At 43.0% G+C, this 23407-nt stretch overlaps 1 protein-coding gene across 1 annotated transcript in view; it reads left to right on the top strand.

The window, feature by feature from the left end:
- The window catches only part of ENOX1 (ecto-NOX disulfide-thiol exchanger 1), a 477511-nt gene that overhangs the window by 432278 nt on the left and 21826 nt on the right, over positions 1 to 23407 (top strand). Inside the window, exon 14 of the mRNA XM_043891694.1 lies at positions 10189 to 10291. Coding sequence (XP_043747629.1) covers positions 10189 to 10291 — 103 coding nt within the window. The remainder of the gene's footprint in view (positions 1 to 10188; positions 10292 to 23407) is intronic.

The following is a 23407-nucleotide window of genomic DNA, read 5'->3' as shown; positions in this document are numbered from 1 at the left end:
GAACGGCAGCTATATGTCCTTGGCGTCTTTTTATTTCTTTGTAAGTCATAGGATAGCAGGATAGTAAGAGTGCCACAGAACATTAAGAAAACAGAAAATACATACAGTTCAAACCCTGCTACAGTTTGTCACTGCATACATGCTTTTATGTAATTGTAGCCAGGGTCTTATACAGAATTCTCCCATAGATGGAGTACCCCATGTAGGTATTATGCACCTGTTCTGTATCCAGTCAGTCTTGAGGATAATAAAAGGAAATAATGGTCATAATAACAGTGATGGCACAGTATTCCTAGAAAGTTATAGTCTTCAAAAGCACCATTTCACATATGACATTTGGTCTTCACAGCACCCCAGAGGGATAGGCATACATTGTTCTCCATGGTTTATGTGAAAGATAGTTCAGAGACACCCTGCCTAAAGTTATCCAGTACGTACATAATGGGGACAGAATCAGAACACAGGTCCCACTTGGCCAGGCTGCCTCACTTGCTGGGATACGTGAGTGCCCTGCAGGAGTTGGCAGTTTTGCAGAAACAAACACAGGTGAATCCTCAGTTTATGCCAAATGTACAAGTGGGCAGCTGCCACAACAAGTGACATACGAAATGTGTTGAGATAAGGGAAACTTATAAATAGCCTGGAATCAATTCTGCCAAGAGATATGGGATGTGTACTGTGTATAAAAATACATGTAGGAGGTGGTGAAGAAAAGAGAAGAGGGTTTTCTAAAAATGTATCTGGACCTCCCATCTAAAGAAGAGAGGCTGTAAGAACAGGACTGAATCCAAAATGCCGGGCTCAGTCTGGCATTCTTGCACAGGTTATCAGAAAGCATCTGAAGTGTTTTTGTTTTTGTTTTTTTTAATTTTTGTTTTTATGTGGCTGCACTGGATCTCAGTTGCAGCATGTGGGATCTAGTTCCCCGACCAGGGATCGAACCCAGCATTTGGAGCACAGAGTCTTAGCCACTGAGTCACCAGGAAAGTCCCCAGGCATCTGAGTTTTAAAGTGGAGACTGACAAGATGAAAGTGGCATTTTAGCAAACCGATCTGGTAACACCATAGAAGGTCAGCTTGAAGAGGGAGAAACCAGACGCAGAGACGAAGCAGGAGGTCCCTGCTGTGGTCCAAGTAAGAAATGACTCGGACTGGGAGTTGAGCCCTGGGAGTGGAGCCGGGAAAGAAGCATGAGAGATTTCATGGATACTTGATAGGATCCTGGTCTGGAAAGGTCTTCGGGGGTAGGAGAGGGTGAACCAAGGCCCTGCAAGTGGAAAAGTGATGGTGCTACTAATGAAAGAGAAGAGTTAGAAGAAAATGCAGTCCCGACAGGTGAGGTGACCTGGGCATTTTAGAATTTAGACATTACAGAATTTTAGAAGAAGCACCACATCAGGAGGGACCTGGATGCACACATTTTTAAAAATAAAGACATTCCACTCATTCCAAAGGATGCAGTCTTTTCCTTTTATTTTTAATTCATTCTTTTTTTAATTAGAGGATAATCGTTCTGCATTGTTGTGCTGGTTTTTGCAGTACAGAAACGAGAATCAGCTATCCGTGTACATACATGCCCTCCCTCGGGAGCCTCCCTCCCCGTCCCATCCCATCCCTCTAGGCCGTCAGAGTGCCGGGCTGGGCTCCCCGTGTCATGGAGCAACTTCCCACTAGTTACCTGTTTTACACGTGGTTGTGTATATTATATGTCAGTGCTACTGTCTCAGTTAATCCTACCCTCTTCCTCTGCTGTGTCTGCATCTCCATTTCTCTCCTGTGAATAGGTGCATCAGTACTGTTTTTCTAGATTCCATATACATGTGTTACTATACAGTATTTGTTTTTCTCTTTCTGATTTACTTCACTCTGTGTAACAGGTTCTAGGTTCATCCACCTCACTACAACTGACTCAAAGGCTTTGCTTTTTATGTCTGAGTAATAGTCCATTGTATGTATGTACCACTGCTGCTCTATCCATTCATCTGTCAGTGGACATCTAGATTGCTTCCATGTCCTGGCTATTGTAAATAGTACGGCAGTGAAATTGGGGTATGTGTATCTTTTAGAATTGTGGTTTTCTCAGGGTATATGCCCAGGAGTGGGATTGCTGGATCATACGGTAGTTTTATTCCTAGTTTGTTAAGGAACCTCCACACTGCTTTCCATAGTGGCTGTACCAGTTTACATTCCCAGCAACAGTGCAATAGGGTTCCCTTTTCTCCACATCCTCCCTTGCATTTATTGCTTGTAGATTTTTTGATGATGGCCATTCTGACTGGTATGAGGTGAGAACACTGACTTTTATTCCAGATAATTAGAGGGGAACATAATAATGTAACTGAAACATACCTTGCTCTCATACACTGAATCGTTTTATATTTTGTAGTTACTATTATCTACTGGATTTACTTTGCTTTCATATATTTAAAGAAATGTTAATTATTTCTTATGAATTTTGAACTGTGTTTTCCTCCTGATGGACATATTCTGTCATATACTGTTACTTTCTTACCCTCTAAAGTCAGTCTGCACATATTTTAAGCTTTTTTGAACCCTTTCTGCACTGTTTTTTAAAAGGCAAATACTTATTAAGGTATTTCAACTCCTATCCTGACCCCCACCCCCGACACACACTCCTCCTCAGAGTTTTAACAGATGGTTAAGTGCAGAGAGTACTCTGGGGGTAAGAATTTCACCTTAAAGAATGCCTCTTTTTTCTATTCTGAAATCGTGTTATTTTGCATAGAATATGCATTTACATTAATTTTTCAGACAATAATGGACTTTATAAAGAATAATCAGAAATTTTTTAATAAAAATGAGGACATCCCTTTAAATGAAGCTTTAAATAGAAGTCCTATATTATAAAATAGAAGAAAGAAGTAATAGACTGGGAATTCTAGAGATCTGCTCCTAGTTAATTTAGAGCTGATAGGGTTCCATGATGCATATATTCAGAGATGATGGACCCTCTCCAGCACCCTCGTTTGTAGACTGTTGATCCGAGGCTTGAAGATGTTGCTTTCCGTACCCAAGGTCAACTCACTGTTTGTGGAAGAGCCAGGACTGAAACGTAAGCAGGTAGTGGGCCTTCTACCACCTCACGACCAGCTCTCGTTTTTTTAATTAATTTATTTTTATTTGTTTATTTGGTTGCTCCGGGTCTTTGTTGTGGCACCCAGGCTTTCTCTAGTTGCGGCAAGTGGGGGCTCCTTTTCCTTGCAGGGCAGGGGCTTCTCACTGCGGTGGCTCCTCTTGTTGCGGAGCAGGGCTCTAGGTGTGCGGGCTTTCTGAGTTGCTGCACGCGGGCTCAGCAGTTGCGGTATGCGGCTCTCAGGGCACACAGGCTGAGTCATTACGGCACACGGGCTGAGTTGCTCCATGGCATGTGAAATCTTCCTGGACCCAGGATTCGGGTGGATTCCTATCCACTGTGTCACCAGAGAAGCCCCCCACCTTTCATTTCGAATTTGAAACGGGAAGTGATAAAGCAAGCAAGCCCCCGGGTCAATTGATGATAAGGAACAGAAGTTAAAGCACGAACTGTGATGATAGATGAACCCGGGAGAATGAAAGAACTCTGATCAAAGGAAACAGAGAATGAGGTGCCATGACACGCCAGTCAGGACGGCTGCTATCCAAAAGTCTACAAGCAATAAATGCTGGAGAGGCTGTGGAGAAAAGGGAACCCTCTTACACTGTTGGTGGGAATGCAAACTAGTACAGCCGCTATGGAGAACAGTGTGGAGATTCCTTAAAAAACTGGAAATAGAACTGCCATATGACCCAGCTATCCCACTTCTGGGCATACACACTGAGGAAACCAGATCTGAAAGAGACACGTGCACCCCAATGTTCATCACAGCACTGTTTATAATAGCCAGGACATGGAAGCAACCTAGATGCCCATCAGCAGATGAATGGATAAGGAAGCTGTGGTACATATACACCATGGAATATTACTCAGCCGTTAAAAAGAATTCATTTGAATCAGTCCTAATGAGATGGATGAAGCTGGAGCCCCTTATACAGAGTGAAGTAAGCAAGAAAGATAAAGAACATTACAGCATACTAACACATATATATGGAATTTAGAAAGATGGTAACGATAACCCTATATGCAAAATAGAAAAAGAGACACAGAAATACAGAACAGACTTTTGAACTCTGTGGGAGAATGTGAGGGTGGGATATTTCAAAAGAACAGCATGTATACTATCTATGGTGAAACAGATCACCAGCCCAGGTGGGATGCATGAGACAAGTGCTCGGGCCTGGTGCACTGGGAAGACCCAGAGGAATCGGGTGGAGAGGGAGGTGGGAGGGGGGATCGGGATGGGGAATACGTGTAAATCTATGGCTGATTCATATCAATGTATGACAAAACCCACTGAAATGTTGTGAAGTAATTAGCCTCCAACTAATAAAAAAAAAAAGGAAATAGAGAAGAAAAAGTGGTGATTGAGCTTTGGCAAAAGTACCGCAGTTAGAGTACAAGAAAGTAACCATTTTATCCATGTGTACTGGGTCATCAGGGATTAGTTGCTCAGTCGTGTCCAACTGTTTGTGACCCTATGGACTGTAGCCCACCAGGCTTCTCTGTGCATGGAATTCTCCAGGCAAGAATACTGGACTGGGTTGCCATTCCCTTCTCCAGGGGATGTTCCCGACCCAGGGATTGAACCCAGGTCTCCCACATTGCAGATTTTTTACCATCTGAGCCACCAGGGAAGCCCCTGGGCCAACAGAGGAAATGAAAAAGCCAATGAAGATGAAGTTAAAAAGTAGGAAGAAAAAGACCAGGACTTCTTATGTAACAGAAGCAAGTGAGGCAGAGGGTTTAAGAAGGGATGAGTGAGTGATGTCAAATATCACATGGTACAAAGACTGAGAAATATATAAGCAGTTCAAAGGGTAGTGTCAGGGGGTGACTCATGAGAAAGCTGAGATTCCAGGTGGTGAGGCAGTAGCCACAGTGGGTATACATCATGTATTTGAGAAACTTTGTGGTAGAAAGAAATTAGCATGAAAGTTAAGGAGGTCACAGGAATAATGAAATGAAAGGAGTAACAGGAGGATTTTATAAGGCTAAAGAAGTCATGTACTTGGTTCTTAGGGGCTTGGTAGGTGGAGGAGAACAAAAACAAAACAACAAAGCATGACCCTAGCTCAGTAAATTATTGAAAAAGAGCTTCTCTAAATGGATAAATTACTTTGACCATCTCTTAAAGTAATTGACAAGGACTCTTCAAAGGAGAAATGTCTGCCTTTGAGTAGCTAACCTTTCAGAAGTCTGAAAAAATCCTCCATGATATCTGTAGTTTCCAGTTATTGAAAACCTCTTCTTCCAGCCCTTTGATGATTCCCTGTAAGTGTCACAGAAATTAGAGTTAAAAGGTAGAAGGCAAAAAGATTTATTAGATAATCTTGTTCATTCTCCTGCCAAGTGCAGGATTGTTACTTATTGTTCATTTTCTAGTCTGGAGTGCTTTTTGACTGTGCCAAGTGAATGGTGTTCTTGCCACTGCCCTTGGAATACTATTTCATAATCCTATTGATCTCACTGTGAAGAAACTCTTGATCCCCATCCTAATGTTTCCTTCCTAGTATATACTCTGTACACCATTAGCAATTTGTCCTTGATAACCTCTCTTACTTCCTAACCCAATCTGCACTTACTGTATCCAGTTTTCACTCTCTTAAGCACCTGGAACACCTTCACTAGTAGACATGTAATTCTTAAGGGCATATTACATCTGTCAGGGTAAGGAATTTGTATGGGGTAAAAGATACAAATTCTATTTTCCACTTCATGGCAAATAGGGAAACAATGGAAACAGTGAGAGACTATTTTCTTGGGCTCCAAAATCACTGCAGACAGTGACTGCAGCCATGAAATTGAAAGACACCTGCTCCTTGGAAGAAAAGCTATGACAAACCTAGACAGTGTATTAAAAAGCAGAGACGTTACTTTGCCAACAAAGGTCTGTATAGTCAAAGCTATGGTTTTTCCAGTAGTCATGTATGGATGTGAGAGTTGAACCATAAAGAAGGCTGAGTGCCGAAGAATTTATATTTTTGAACTGTGGTGTTGCAGAAGACTCTTGAGAGTCCCTTGGACTGCAAGGAGATCAAACCAGTCCATCCTAAAGGAGATCAGTCCTGAATATGCATTGGAGGGACTGATGCTGAGGCTGAAGCTCCAATACTTTGGCCACCTGATGCTAAGAGCTGACTCATTGGAAAAGACCCTGATGCTGGGAGGGGTTGGGGGCAGGAGGAGAAGGGGACGACAGAGGATGAGATGGCTGGATGGCAGCACCGACTCAGTGGACATGGGTTTGAGCAAGCTCCGGGAGCTGGTGAAGGGCAGGGAAGCCTGGCATGCTGCAGTCCATGGGGTCGCAAAGAGTCAGGCAGGACTGAACGGCTGAACAACAATTTTATGTTTCTGATGGTGGAAGTTCCTTCTATATTCCAGAGATTTGGGGTGGAAATGAACAAGAACAGTTAATTTTTTTAAGAAATGGGCCTACGTCTTTCTAACCTATGATCCTGTATTGCGGTAGATGTTCCCCAATTACTAAATTGATAAGTTGTAACATCCTAAGTAGAGAATATGAAACTCCTAAAGTCAGAGTAGGATTTAGACTTAAAGCATGGATTTTATACTAAGAGCAGAGCATAGGCTGCAGTTTTCAGTCTGAAGAAATACCTCCACAGAAAGGTGATCCCAGGACTTTCAGTTTTCCAACCTCATGTATCCTACCCTAAAACAGTCATCAAAGCAACAGTCACTGGTGAGGCACATCTGATTCCTTGTTGACTGAGCCACATTTATTGGAGGCTGCTCAAAGTCCCTTCCTTTTACGACTCTATCTTTGGACATGAGGATAGGTGCCTTAGAGCGCTCTTCATGGGCCTTAGACTGGCCCACCCTTGCCTCTTCTTGCTGGTTTCTGACCTGCTGCCTGCCCTCTGTGGTCCATATTCCCCCAATAACCTGGATCCTCAGCTGTGCGATGCCCCAGGACACCACTCAGCTTTGGCAGTTAATGTGGGTCTGTTATCTGCTAAACTCTGCTCGACGATCTCATTCAGCCCCAGTCATCATCCAGGCTATTAACAGAACACCCCTTCTCAGAGACACTGTTTCCACTCAGCCCTGAAGTTGATTATTTATATTTCTCTTAAATAACACCGTCATCATCCTGGTTAATGTTGATCCATTCTCTTTCTTGATACGTCTCTTCAGTGCAGTTCAGTCGCTCAGTCGTGTCCCACTCTTTGCAACCCCATGAATCGCAGCACACCAGGCCTCCCTGTGTTTCACCAACTCCCAGAGTTTACTCAAAATCATGTCCATCGAGTCGGTGATGCCATACAGCCATCTCATCCTCTGTCGTCCCCTTCTCCTCCTGCCCCCAATCCCTCCCAGCATCAGGGTCTTTTCCAATGAGTCAACTCTTCGCATGAGCTGGCCAAAGTATTGGAGTTTCAGCTTCAGCATCAGTCCTTCCAATGAACACCTAGGACTGATCTCCTTTAGGATGGACTGGCTGGATCTCCTTGTAGTCCAAGGGATTCTCAAGAGTCTTCTCCAACACCACACTTCAAAAGCATCAGTTTTTCGGCGCTCAGCTTTCTTCACAGTCCAACTCTCACATCCATACATGACCACTGGAAAAACCATAGCCTTGACTAGAGGGACCTTTATTGGCAAAGTAATGTCTCTGCTTTTTAATATGCTATCTAGGTTGGTCATAACTTTCCTTCCAAGGAGTAAGCGACTTTTAATTTCATGGCTGCAATCACCATCTGCAGTGATTTTGGAGCCCCCAAAAAATAAAGTCTGACACTGTTTCCACTGTCTCCCCATCTATTTCCCATGAAGTGATGGGACCGGATGCCATGATCTTAGTTTTCTGAATGTTGAGCTTTAAGCCAACTTTTTCACTCTCTTCTTTCACTTTCATCAAGAGGCTTTTCAGTTCCTCTTCACTCTCTGCCATAAGGGTGGTGTCATCTGCATGTCTGAGGTTATTGATATTTCTCCCAGAAATCTTGATTCCAGCTTGTGCTTCTTCCAGCCCAGCGTTTCTCATGATGTACTCTGCATATAAGTTAAATAAGCAGGGTGACAATATACAGCCTTGACATACTCCTTTTCCTATTTGGAACTAGTCTGTTGTTCCATGTCCAGTTCTAACTGTTGCTTCCTGACCTACATACAGGTTTCTCAAGTGGCAGGTCAGGTGGTCTGGTATTCCCATCTCTTTCAGAATTTTCCACAGTTTATTGTGATCCACATAGTCGAAGGCTTTGGCGTAGTCAATAAAGCCAGGCTTCAGCAATACGTGAACCATGAACTTCCAGATGTTCAAGCTGGTTTTAGAAAAGGCAGAGGAACCAGAGATCAAATTGCCAACATCCGCTGGATCATTGAAAAAGCAAGAGTTCCAGAAAAACATCTATTTCTGCTTTATTGACTACGCCAAAGCCTTCGACTGTGTGGATCACAATAAGCTGTGGAAAATTCTCGCATCTCTACTGGCCCTTAAAACGCTTACTTCATCACAGAACGAATTGCCTGTGACTCTTCTTTGTCAAGTGTTCTCATCTCATCTACATAAACCTTTGGGTTTATTGTTTCCAAGTTCTGGATTGTGTTTCTGCTGGGACTGGTTTCCAAGATCCCTTCTGTGCAAGTATAAGAGCACCTGTCATTCTCATGACCTTTTGTGTCTAACTGGTTCCAGACTTGCCCTGGATCATTCTTAATTTGAATGCCTTCAGGTGGGGGTGTGCTCTTTATAGACTGACTCAACATGCTCCTAACAATTTCCTATATTCTTTTATCTGGCCAGCTTTGATAATGTATAAAGGTTAGCTAAATATCTATCCTGTAACCAGTTCCAATCCTGGGAACACTGGCCAAACCGTCTAAGTCGTCCTCTGTCCCTCCCTCCTTATCTCCTCTGTCCTTCTGACAGAATCCATCCTCTAATGGAAACAGTGTCCTTAATTTTTTTTTTTAAGGTGACAGTTTGTGGTTTTTTTTCATTTTGTTTTGTTTTTTGCTGTGCTGTGTCTTCATTGCTGAATGGGCTTTTCTCCAGTTGTGGAGAGCGAGGACTACTTTCTAGTTGCCATGAGCGGGCTTCTCACTGCAGTGACTTCTCTTGTTGTGGAGTGCAGGCTCAGTAGTCGCAGCTCCGGGGTTCTAGATCACAGGCTCAATCGTTGTGGCACACAAGCTTAATTGTTCCACAGCATGTGGGTTCCTCCCTGACCAGGGATTGAACCTATGTCTCCTGCATTGGCAGGTGGAATTTTTTCTTTTTTTCCCACTGAGCCACCGGGAAGCCACTATCCTTAATTATTTATCAGTGGGCTAGCCCATCTTTGTGATGCATCTTTCAGTGAGAAATTGCCCTCCAGCAAGACTCAACTACCCTAATGATTCTGCCATCCCATATATACAGGTCTCCGATCATTAAACTTGATTGTCTATTAAATTATTCCCATTATAAGCCCTAATATCAAGTCTGGGACAATATGAGTTAAATCTTTTTCTCTTTTTCAATTAAAAAGACCATATAAAAAACTAAAAATAGTGCAGCCTCCCGTACCAGCTTGTTGTACAATTCTTCATTTTTAGTTTTCAAAGAAAAGAATTTTCCAACCTTTGCTTTATCTGCCTTTTGCAGTTGTGTATAAGGATATACTTACTCAACTTAAACACTCCTACCAGTTCTATCTGACCTTCCCAACAGGCCCTGTGTCCTCATATACTGACACAAATTACTCACATAATATTGTAAATTAGTCTGTATATGCTTTTCAGGAAAATTTTTCATACTTCAAAACGTATTAAAGTTAGCTATGGTCAATTTTTTGTGTGTGTGTGCTAACAGAGTTTTATCAAAATGTGAACAAAAGTAACATAATTTGCACAAAATGTGCCACTTTTGCAGTTATTTAGTACTTAGTTCACCAGAAGGAGTAGCTGGGAACCTAAGTTTTAGAATTACTTTTCTACTCTTGGGTAAATAGGTCAGCCACTTATAAAAGTTGATCTTCAGTTTTAAATAGAAGCAGTGACCTCTTTTATAGACTTTAAAAGACCTCGTTGCTTTTGTCGGAATGCACAAAAAACCTACCTGTTTCTGTTTTTTGACTTTACAGGAAATCAATGTATTGACAGTCGCGTTGGTCAACCAAGACCGAGAGAACAACACTGAGAAAAGAAGCCAAGGCTTAAAATCAGAGAAAGAAGCTCTGCTGATTGGTAAGGAAATTCTGTTTTCCTTGTCTATTCTCTCATTAGTAATAATTCACTTAAACAGTATTTTTAAATTATTCACCTCCAACTTGTTGATGATTTAAAAGCTTCGTCTTCTGAGCAAAGATAGGATTAACTTCATCAAGATTATATTACACACAGTACAAATCAGGGGCAGACCAGCCAGCTGGGACTTTGCTCTTGGGCTTCCCTTGCAGCTCAGCTGGTAAAGAATTCACCTGCAGTGTGGGAGACCTGGGTTTGATCCCTGGGTTGGGAAGATCCCCTGGAGAAAGGAAAGGCTACCCACTCCAGTATTCTGGCCTGGAGAATCCCATGGAATATATAGTCCATGAGGTCACAAAGAGTCGGGCATGACTGAGCAACTTTCACTTTCACTTTTCAACCATGTATATTAATTGGTTATCCAACATAAAACGGAATACAAGAAAAACAGATTAACTTGCAGGTCACAGTTACAAATCTGGATTTCAAAGTGTGGCCACAACTGGAGGCCGGGTTGGATTCGATCCAAAGGGGATCTTCCATACGAAACCGGATCCCCAGACTCAGGAGCAGTCATGCCCCGAGGTCAGCTCCAAGGCCAGACCTGCAACAATAATGATACAGGGGCATCTGGACCACAGAGCTGGGCTAGTCCAGGACAGCTGACCAGGATTCCCTGCCCAAGTTTGGATTCATTTATCCAAGGTAAATGAAACGAGATGCTCACTAAAGAAGAGAAAGAAGAAGGAAGAAAGTTGTTGTTTGCCTAAAACATATTCAGTTGCCCCACAAAATATATCAAGGTTGGCTTTTTCTTTGCCAGAACCAGAGAAAGCTCTAAATGTTCTTTTTAAAGTTATTTTTATTGAAATACAGCTGAATTACAATGTTGTGTTAATTACCAGTCTATAGCTAAGTGGCTCAGTTATACATACATAGATACACACACACACACACACATACACACACACACACACACGTACACACATTCTTTTTTGTTTAATTTTTTTAATTATTAAAGTATGATAACACATTTACAGGAGACTTGGAAAATACGGAACAAGGTTACATATAGTTCCACTATATATTACAATTATTTTTTAAGCAGATAAATGAAGATTTTTAGTTGGAGTTTCAATATCAAACTCTCAAAAATTAGTAGAATGGATAGACAGGGAAGTAGAATGATGCATGTATACTTTTTCACACTCTTCCACTGTGGTTTATCACAGGACATTGAATATAGCACCCTCTGCTCGACAGTAGGACCTTGCTGTTTGTCCATTCTGTATCTGCCAGGTTGCATCTGTTAAACCCAAACCCCCAATCCATCAGCATATACAAAGGTAGTGCTCAGTCTCATAAGGAAGCGTTCCTGATGGTGCTGTGTTGGTAGCACGCCTGGGACCCCACCTTGGAAGCCTGTATATTTCAGGCAGTCCCCAAAATCGTCAAATCCCGAGGAGGAGACGCCAGCAGCCTCACTGCCTGGGGCACAGCTCTGACTCAGCCACACCCAGGCACTGACCCCAGCGTCAGGGTCCAAGGTTAGCCGGGCTCCCGCGGCGTGGGTAAGAGTGAGGAAGGAGGCTGAGGTCCACGTGAGACAGCTGTTCTTCCATAGTTCTTCATCCGGCGGGAGTAGCACGTGGATGCCTTTTCTAAACACTGCAGGCACTCACCGCAGAACAACAGGTACCTCAGGTCCTGGAGAATCTGGCACGGGAGGAATAAAACTCAAAAGACAGTCCAGACTTCATCCATCACATATAGATTTTTCAACTACAGGGTTATTGAATATGACATCAACTTAGAGATACTCCAAGGAAAACCAATTATTTTTTTTTTCTGTGATGATATACAGCCGTGCATGGGTTTCATAAGACATGCTGATGTGTTGTTGTTTCCAGGAGCCCAAAATGAACCCATATGTAGTTGGCAACTGGATTTTTCTTTTACTGGAAAATGTGTCAGACTGTTGATAACAGTTTCTCTTTTATTCAGGGTGACAAAGTTGTGATTTCTCCCACAGTGCTTTTAGGGTATGACTGGAGTACATAATTAATGATCAATAGTAAACACTCCCTCTTTACGTCTGAATAATATAGACCACTTGGCAGTTAAAAAAAAATGGGAATGGTGTCCATTTTCTTTACTTCTTTTCTGTCAGTATAGATTGCCGCTGATTTTATGTTCTACTTGGAGAACGCAGTTCATTTACAGTATCAGCTACATAATTAGTGTATAGCTAGCTAGCTAGATTATATATACACACACACACTGAAGTCGCTCAGTCATGTCCAACTCTTTGGGATCCCATGGACTGTAGCCTGCTAGGCTCCTCTACCCATGGAATTCTCCAGGCCAGATTACTGGAGTGGGTTGCCATTTCCTCCTCCAGAGGATCTTTCTGACCCAGGGATTGAACCCGGGTCTCCTGCATTGCAGGCAGATTCTTTACCATTTGAGCCACCAGGGAAGCCCCTATATACACACACAGTATTTATTTTACATATATAAATGTATTTTGCAGCATTTATATTACACATACACACACAGATCTTCCTTAGTTTATGATGGGGTTGCATGCCAATAAACTCATCTTAAGTTGAAAATATCTAAGTCAAAAATGGATTTAATACACCTAACTTCCCTAGTGGCTCAGACAGTGAAGAATCTGCCTGCAATGCAGGAGACCCAGGTTCCATCCCTGGGTCTGGAAGATCCCCTGGAGAAGGGAATGGCTACCCATTGCAGTATTCTTGCCTGGAGAATTCCATGGGCAGAAGAGCCTGGCAGACTATAGTCAATGGGGTCACAAAGAGTCAGATACAAACTGAGTGACTAACACTTTCACTTTTCTTTCACTCACCAAACGTCATAACTTAGCCCAGCCTGCCTCAGAACGCTTACATGAGCTAACAGACAGGCACCCATCTAACACAAAGTCTCATGTAGTTTATTGACTACAGTACTGAAACTTTAAGACAGAACTGGCTGTGGGGTCCAGACTAGTTCTCAGCGTGTTGGTCGTTCCCCTCACGGTCGTGTGGCTGACTGGGAGCCGCAGCTCGATACCGCTGTCCAGCGTCATGGGAGGGTGTTGTGGCACTAGCCCAGGAAAAGCCAAAAGTCAAACTATGGTTCCTACTAAACGCACACTGCTCTCACACTCATAAAGTCAAGAAATCATTAAGTGGAACCATTGTAAGTTGGGGACTGTCTATATAGACACACACATCACACACCATTTTTTTCAATCAGCCACCTCTAAAGTTTAAAAATGCTTTACACAATGTAGGTGAATGGGAGGAAACGGGAGGGCTACATTTAAAACATGTCTCTAATCTTAGGGAGAAAAAAAAAAAAACTTAAGAATGGGTAAATTCAAGTCTGTTTAGAAGAATAAATTTTGTAAATCAGGATCTTCAATAAAAATTCAGTTCATTCAGTTCAGTCGCTCAGTCGTGTCTGACTCTTTGCGGCCCCATGACCCGCAGCACGCCAGGCCTCCCTGTCCATCACCAACTCCCGGAGTTTACTCAAACTCATGTCCATCGAGTTGGTGATGCCATCCAGCCATCTCATCCTCTGTCGTCCGCTTCTCCTCCTGCCCCCAATCCTTCCCAGCATTAGGGTCTTTTCCAGTGAGTCAACTCTTCACATGAGGTGGCCAAAGGATTGGAGTTTCAGCTTCAGCATCAGTCCTTCAATGAACACCCAGGACTGATCTCCTTTATTAGGTACAACCAACTCCAAATTTTCCAGAACTTTTCCTTCCCTTTTGATCTTTAAAACTTGTCTCTCATATTAGCATTTGCAGTTCAGGGCTGAGCAAAAAAAAAAAGATGTGAAACTCATTTTGATCAGTATATGAGACTGTTTAACTAGAAGTAAGATTGGAGATTTACAGTTTGATTAAATTTAGGAGTTTAATTTTCCCTTCATTTCTCCTTTACCTCTCCACCTCAGTATTTTATTTAACTTTATTTAATGGAAGTTTGATTACAGATGGGACTTCCTGCCCAAACTCTACCCAAAATACCTAGGTACTTACACCATTTTGTAGTCAGAGAGTAATCATCCAAAAGAATGGCAGAGGAGAGAGAAGTTCCTTTTTTCTTTTTTTTGGTTTCTTTCTTTTTTCCTGACCACACCACGTGGCATGTGGGATCTTAGTTTCCCAATCAGGGATCAAATTTCCACTTCCCGTGTTAGAAGCACAGAATCACAACCACTGGACCACCAGGGGAGTTTGAGAGAAAGAGTTTCTAAGATTGGTGAAATGGATCTTGCAGTTGCCCCCTGAATTAAATGTGCCTCTCTGCTAGTTGAGTTTGGCCATTCATATTTTGTGGAAACCCAAATAGTGGGGCCATAAAGATCTCTCCTGCAGCTTCTGGAATCCAGATAAGGACTGTGATAGAGACAGAATGACAGACTGTGGGTTCAAAACTGCTTTGGAGCAAGCTAGAGAGAAAGGGGAGGTGCTAGTTCTTTTCTGAAGAACACTTGTAGGCAGAATGATTCTGGGAGTCCCCTGGACTTATGATGCATCTGGAGGGGTGAGCAATACTCTGGAATTTCCCTGGAATCTGCCCTTGGAATAACTAAACCCATATACAGGATACAGTAGGCCTGCTCTGAGTTACTCTGAAAGGCTAGGAGCACAGCAGAAAATATCCCTTGTATTAGAAATGCTTATTAACAAAACCTTCATCATGTCTAGGTGCCTATAGTGTATGTTGCATGCAAATATATTCAGTTAAAACCCTCTTGGGACACACAAATTTTATATAAAAATGCAAAGTGGAACAAGTCTTGATTGCCTGGAAGAGAGGAGTGAGAGATAAGATACTCAAATGAATTTTATCTACAGAAAACTTAAAACTGAGGCTGGCACTTCCTAAACAATGAGCAATCCTAGTTTGTGACTTTAATTTGTGACATGAATTTATCTGGGCCAAAGTGTGTATTCTTTCTAGACATTCTCATGACCATTTTATAAAAGTGGTGTCTTTAAGGCATATAGATTATGTGCTTATTAAAGAAGATCACTGGGATTTCATCTGGAACACTACTTGGATCTTTGCAGAGGTCCATCCTAAGTCCCTTGGGAGTTCCACCATTCTGCCAAACTTTCTGCTTCACAATTAATGAATGTTGAGTGCTATGTTCCAACTCAACCAAAGAAGCTAAGCCCTTGGAAAGCACTTTAGTATTTTGATTGCTGGAATCAATCAATTCTTGTGAAGACAGGTTGGCATATAATTGAAACTAATAGAATTACATTTTTATGGAAGTTTGGGAGAGTAGCATTTTATATCTCAAAACTATGTAGTAACCACACATTAGGTCAGCTTGACATTGCCCAGTGTCTATGCCAGAACTCCTGGTTCATTTCACATGTGCCCTACAAGTTGGATTTGGCATGCACTGAATTCATGTGGGACAGAATGTGTCAATACTTTTGGTTTAGAACCAAAGCTTTGGAGCTATGTTCAGTTGGAAACCCCTGGCTATTGTTAGGACGGAGAATGAATCAACATTTTTTATTGATAAGCAGATAGCTCTGAGGAGATGTTGACAGTCTAACTCTGTATCACTCCATCTTCTCCTGCTTTTTAATTAATTCTAACACAATAGATTTCCATTGCCAGCAGCCTTGATCGTGCACCCCATCAGTGGTAGTCATTATTGTAAACCCCACCCAAATATAGCCCAAACCTCCTCAACAACTCTGTTTATGAAGTTGCTGTTCAAAACTTCTCCATACCCCTGAGAACCATCCTCACATTCTTAATGATCAGGCGGGCTTCTTTACGTATCACTGTGGCCCCTCTATAGGTTACGACACGTATTGTGTGTAACCAAGGTGACTGTTCACACCAAGCCCCACCCCACCTACCATGACCAGCAATCCCATCGCTCTCACTATCTAACCCACCTGCTCACAGCCAGTCTGCATCTGAATTGGAATGTTCCCCCTAACACATGGGTATTAGAAAGCAGATGAAAGAATTATAGATAAAAACACTTAAAAGAAGGTTGAGTGGCAAATTTTGGTGTTTTCAGTGAATAGAGTTAAGGCTTCGTTTAGGCTGCACCTGAGAAAAGTAATCTAGGGAGTGTGTTCTTGTCTGAAAGCTACTGACCATAAAGAATGAGTCATTGACCTAAGTCTTGTTTCCATGACACAAATGTCCATATCAATAAACCAAGAAACTTTTGTCAAGAGCCTACGTAAAAATTGTCAGGCTTCATTGTGGAAATGGGCTTCCCTGGTGGCTCAGACGGTAAACAATCTGCCTGAAATTCAGGAGACCTGGGTTCCATCCCTGGGTTGGGAAGATCCCGTGGAGAAGGGAATGGCAACCCACTCCTGGATTCTTGCCTGAAAAATTCCATGGACAGGGGAGCCTAATGGGCTACAGTCCATGGGATCACGAAGAGTCAGACACAGCTGAGCAACTAATACTTCGTACTGTGGAAAAGAGTCATCTGAGCAGCCTGTTCAGTAGGCAGAGTCTGTATCCTCATGGGCAGAGGCTCAGTTTATCGTGAGACTAACATCTGAGGTGATAACGGAAGCAGGCACCTCTGGGTCTGCTTCAGGAACTAGTGGCCTACCGTGGGCCAAGACGCATGCTAGCTGATGGTGCCGATGAGACGATCTCTCCCCTCCAGACCTTTATAGACTAACGAGAAAGAAAGTGGTGACGATGAAAGTCAAGTCAGAAACACAGCCAAGGAGCTACTTCTGCTGCAGATGCCTTTGGGGATGAAAGGACAGTTGAGAGCGACCTACAGGATGGAGAGAGTTCCTCTGGATAGATGGGGAGTTTCCAAAGCCATTTCAGATACAAGGAACAACTTACCCAAAGACCCAAGTGCGGTCTCAGCAGTTTAGTTAAAAATAAGACAGAAAGACATATATACTATCGATGCTATATATAAAACATAACTAATGAGGATATATTGTACAGTGTGAAAAGTGTTAGTCACTCAGTCGTGTCCAACTCTGTGACCCTGTGGACTGTAGCCTGCCAGGCTCCTCTGTCCATGGAATTCTCCAGGCAAGAATACTGGAGTGGGCTGCCATTCCCTTCTCCAGGAGATCTTCCCGACCCAGGGATCAAACCCGGGTCTCCTGCATTGCAGGCAGATTCTTGACTGTCGAAACCACACCTGCAATAATATTGTACAGCATGAGAAATTCTCCTTAGTGCGCTTTGGTGATCTGAATGGAAAGGAAGTCCAGAAAGGAGGGGATGTATGCATACGTGGGGCTGGTTCACTTTGCTGTATAGCAGAAACAACATTGTAAAGCGACTGAACCCCAATAAAAGTTAATTGTAAAATTAAGGGAGAGAGACACGTTTTTAAAAAGCTGTACAAGATCCGGTATTACAGTCAACAAATAAGTGGGAAAACCTGCTTTTTGGACAATTAAAGGTTTTTAAAATCCCAGGGCGCTGAGAAACACTAGACCAAACCACAGAAGTGTTTCATCAGTCTTCTGCCACCCACTCCCAGTCTTGCCTTTCTCCACTTCTCATAAATGCTTTGGCATTCTGCAGCCGCCCACAGGCAACTGTCCCCAGTGGCTTAGGGGGAGACCCAGATTTCACATAACCCCTCCCTGCTGACTCTCCAGATGCCTGGTTAGGCCTCTACTGATTTCCAGCAAGATATGACTGTGGCTAAGGACAGCTACTCTTTGGCAGAGCTAAGCCTTCTGGAGACAGATCTAAAAGAACATGGCAGCAATTTTTGTCAGACTGTCCTGCCTATGTTTTCCTCTAGTTTTATCGTACCCAGTCTTACATTTAGTCTTTAATCCATCCTGAGTTTATTATTGTGTATGATGTTGGAGAATGTTCTAATTTCATCCTTTTACATGTAGGTGTTCCAGTTTTCCCAGCATCACTTGTTAAAGAGACTGTCTTTATTCCATTGTATAGTCCTGTCTCTTTTGTTGCAGATTAGCTGGCCATGAGTATGTGGGTTTCTTTCTGGGCTTTCTATTCTGTCCCATTGATCTATATGTTTGTTTTGGTGCCAGTATCAATACAATTTTAAAAAATAGGATTCCATAAGAGAAAAAGAAATCCATATATTATGTTGAGGTATGTTCCCTTTGTACCCACTTTCTAGAGTTTTTATCATGAATGGATATTGAATTTTATCAAAAGCTTTTCCTGCATCTATTGAGATGATCATATGGCTTGTAGTCTTTGTTAATGTGGTATATCACAATGATTGATTTTCAGATACTGAAATCTCCTTACATCCCTGGGATTAATCCCACTTGATCATGGTGTATGATACTTTTGATGTATTGTTAGAGTTGGTTTGCTAGTATTTTGTTGAGAATTTTTGTATCTGTGCTCATGAGTGATACTGGCCTGTAGTTTTCTTATCTTGTAGTATCTTTGTCTGGTTTTGGTATTAGAGTGATTGTGACTTCATAGAATGAGTTTGAAAGTGTTACGTCCTCTGCAGTTTTGTTTTTTTTTTTTAATAGTTTCAGAAGGCTAACTGTTAACTCTTCTCTAAATGGTAGAATTCACCTGTGAAGCCATCTGGCCTGGACTTTTGTTTGCTGGGAGTTTAATTCTGACTCAATTACAGTACTGGTAATTGATCTGTTAACATTTTCTATTTCTCCCTGGTTCAGTCTTGGGAAATAGTACTTTTAGTTCTAAGAATTTGTCCATTTCTTCTAGGTTTTCCATTTTATTGGTATATATAGCTGCTCATAGTAGTCTCTTATGATCCTTTGTATTTATGTGGTGAAGGCTGTAACTTTTCCTCTCTCATATCTTATTTTATTGACTTGCACCCTCTTTTTTTCTTGGTGAGTCTGGGTCATGGTTTATCAGTTTTGTTTATCTTTTCAAAGAGCCAGCTTTTTGTTGTTGTTGTTTTTAAGTCTCTATTTCATTTATTTCTGCTCTGATCTTTATGATTTCTTTCCTTCTACCAACTTTGGGTTTTGTTTATTATTCTTGCTCTAGCTGCTTTAGATGTAAGTTTAGGTTATTTGAGATTTTTTTGTTTCTTAAAGTAAGCTTGTATCACTATAAAATTCCCTCTTAGAACTGTTTTTGCTGCATCCCGTAGGTTTTGGGGCATTGTGTTTTCATTTTCATTTGTCTCCAGGTTATCTTTTTAAATTTCTTCTGTGATTTCTTCAGTGATCCAGTGGTTGTTGCAAATGCTTCCATTTTCCCTTTTTGTCTGTTCGCTGTACAGCTGCTTGAATGAAATTTTTAAAACATGATTCAGTTCACATCATGTCCCTGCTTAGAGCCTTCCATCAGTTTCCTGCTGTATTGAGCTCAATCCAGCCTCCTTAAGCTGGGGCCCTGTGTGATCTGGCGCCCCCACCTACCTCTGAATGCACGCTGTCGCTCCCCAGCCACGCTTGTTCCTGCCACCTCATTCCACCCCAGGCCCTTTGCACTTGCTGTTGCCTCTCCTTGAGTCATCTCCCCCCACCCTGGCTCACTGTGGCTGACCGCTCCTCATCTGACCCTCAGGCAGGTTCACCTTCATTGAGCGTCTATGTAAAGCAGCCCTCCACCAAGCTTGGGGCCACTCCCAGTTCTGTCCCATCACCTGTTTTGTTTTCTGCGCTGTGTCCACCATCTGAAAGTGTCTCCTTTTTTTTTCTATTTTACTTTTGGCTGCGCTGGGTCTTTGCTGCTGCACGTGGACCCGTTGCCGTGAGCAGTTCTCCAGTTGCTATATGCAGGCTGCTCTCTGTGCTGGCTTCTCTGGGCTGCGGAGCACGGGCTCTAGGGAGCAGGGGCTTCCGGAGTCGGGGCTCACGGGCTTAGCCACTCCGAGGCACGTGGAATCTTTCCGGACCAGGGATTGAACTCATGTCCCCTGCACTGGCAGGCAGATTCCCAAGCACTGGACCACCAAGAAAGTCCTCTTTTTATTTTTAATCTTTGTGTCTATCATCTGTGTTGCTTACCTAGAAAATTAGTCCTCCAAGAGCAGGACCCTCGTCTGTCTGTCCGATGTGATACGCCCTAGGACCTGGTACCCAAATGCTACTAAGGAAATGAATCCATACAAATCTAATTGAAATTCTGCTCCCTTGGTCCTAGTGAGGTCTGAAATCAAGAATGGGCTAGATGACTTTGATGGGAAAAGCTGAAAATGCTTTGATGTGCTTGTTTAAATGTGTCTTCCTGGTGAGGAAGGTGTATAGAACTGGCTTGTGTTTCTTTATAAGCTAGGCCCTGAGCTGTGCTGAAAACCCAAGAGTACTGACAGCCTCCTCTGTTCCTTCTTTATTTTCTTAAATTAGCTACTTACAGTTGTATTTTCCACTGTTGGGAAACACAGTCTTAAACATGGAGACCTTGCTTCTCCATGGATCAAACCAAGACCAGCTGTTGAATCCATTCCTTTGGAGATCCATCAGTTCAGTAATGGCTGAGTGCTCTACCCTCAGTTCCTCGTGTTCCTTTTACCAAGGCTTTATGGTCTTTATGGTCTTCCAGAGAACCATAAATAGTTTCCATTTCTGGGTTTATAGATTAGATTTTGAGTTACACTTATCATTTTTTTTTTCCAGTCTCAGGAAATCTCCCAGTTCCTTTAAAGGAGGACTTCCTAGGTGATGGTAGTGGTAAGAACCCACCTGCCAATGCAGAAGACATAAGAGACACGGGTTCTATCCCTGGGTGGGGAAGATCTCCATGGCAGTCCACTCCAGTATTCTTGCCTGGAGAACCCCCATGGACACAGGAGCCTGGTGGGCTACAGTCCACAGGGTCACAGAGAGTCAGACATGACTAAAGCAATGTAGCAAGAAGCTTTAGTTGATTATTTAGGAAGCTCCCCTAAAATGAACTGATCCAGAACCAGGGCCTGGAAACTACATTTTCTCAGATGGCACGACTGATGCTTCTGTCGATGCTGCTGGGATGGGCAGGGGAGGAGGGAGGAGGAGGGGGTGCAGTACTTGCCAGAGATGATGACTCATGTTTCCCATTTCTACTGTGTCTCTAGCAATACTGAATAACTCGGTTCCCATCCACAGGAAAAGCTTGGAGAACCTTTATTTAACTTCCTGCTTTGGCCCCACAGGTATCTAATGACAACTGCTTAAACTTTTATAAAGAAAAGCTAATGGCTTGTTAATATCAGCTACCACTAAGATGGTTCTAAATATTCTCCTAGGGAAAAAGACTCATGTCTGGATTAGGGTTTCTAATCTGACTTTAGAGAAATATCTAAAAATCACATGAGCATTTTCCCCTTAGCTTTATGAGCAAAATAGTTTCAGTAAGAAGTTCCTGCACCCAAAATACCCAGGTTACTCTTTTGAATCCGTAAGACCATGAGTAACGGGCAGGAATCACTGATGAATAGTACTTCAAAGTTACCTGGTTTATGATATCATTGGTGCGTACTGGTACCAATTTTTAAGGTTCTTATTTCCCCTCATTTATCAATAACAGAACAGTAGAAATGTTAAAGAAGTATACTAGCTATTCTCATTTCTACAGTATAAATTCATTCAGTGTACATTTGAGGCTGGGACAGATAGAGGGCAAGAGGAGAAGGGAGTGACAGAGGATGAGATGGCTGGATGGCATCATCAACTCAATGGACGTGAGTCTGAGCAAACTCTAGGAGACGTGAAGGACAGGGAAGCCTGGAGTGTTGCAGTTCACAGGGTCACAAAGAGCCAGACATGACGTAGCCACTGAACAACAACGTTTTTTTTATTTCTTTGGCTGCCCCAGGTCTTTTAGTTGTAGCATGCGAGATCTTCGATCTTTGAGGCAGCACACTCGATCTAGTTCCCTGAGCAGGGATGGAACCTGGGCCCCCTGCATTGGGAGTTCGCAGTCTCAACCACTGCATCACCAGGAAGGCCCCTCAGCATACATTTATTGTAACTGTATACTATATTCCTGCTGCTGAACCTGAACACACAAATACTGTCCAAGGGCAAAGTTCCTTGGGGGTAGAGACCCAAGATTAGGGGGTGAGGGACTGTAAGCAGTGAGGGATGCCAGCATCACAGAGGCAAGAAAAGCAGCCACTCCAGGTCCTCCCATCTCTGGTATCCCTAAATTTCCTTCTTCATATCTTCATCTCTTTAGGCCAAGAGTTGTCAGTCATTCCCCCTTGGCCCCACCCCACTCTCTTCTAAACCATACCGTCCATCCTGTTGGGGGCATTTAACTTCATGGCACACCCCCCAAGGGTATTCACAGGAGAAGCTGGGTTATCCAGGAGATGCTGATGATTCTTTGTCCCGTAGGGATATTAACGTGAAAAATGTTGTTTTTCTCTATTTGCTGGAGCCCCTGAGATACCTGTAAGACTGCTCAAGCCCATCCACCTTCTGAGATGCCCCCGTGTCCCATGGGAAGCTCACAGTCCTATCACCCACAGGCTGCAGTGCGCTACTGCTCCCCGTCTGAGCCCCACCATCTCCCCTGAGCTCGGCCCACAGCAAAGCTGGATCCATAGGTCTGCTGCCTAAGTGGATGTCCCACCAGGGAAAGGAATGCCCGTCCCCCTCTTGCAGAACCCCTCCAGTCTCTCCAGGCTGCTCTCTTTGAGGTGCCTCCTTCCTCCCTGGGAGCATCCCATTTGAGAGGAGAAGCAAAGAGCTTCTCACTAGGAACACCCTCGCCTTCCCACAAAGCCAGCACTGACTGCCCCTCCCTTCCCTGCCCTCCGCCTTTACCCCTTACAGGGGGCAGGGGTCTGCCTGCCGTTTGTCGGAGGTTCTCTGTGGAAAGCAGTGGACATAGGAACCACTCGTCCTCAGCCTGGGACAGCAGAGAAGCACCACTCACCATCCTGAAATAGAAACAATTCCCCATGAGAATTCTGCCCCCTCTCTCCCACCTAAGGAATGCAAATGAAAATAGTATTTTTTTTTTTAAAGACTTCTAATTTACTGTCTAAGTAAATCATTCACAAGCATCTATACTTTAACTCTTATTGGTAACAGACTGACTTACACTGCCACCTCACCAGATTTGAGAATTTCAGGCACAGGGAAATTGTTCAAACACAAATTAGCAAATGAGGTGGTATGAGAGGGACAAAACAGTCCCACTTAAGTGT

This window comes from Cervus elaphus, chromosome 30 (genome assembly GCF_910594005.1).
Source record: "Cervus elaphus chromosome 30, mCerEla1.1, whole genome shotgun sequence".
NCBI lineage: Eukaryota > Metazoa > Chordata > Mammalia > Artiodactyla > Cervidae > Cervus > Cervus elaphus.
The sequence above is the reverse complement of the archived record's forward strand: the minus strand, read 5'-3'. Positions and strand labels throughout refer to the sequence as shown.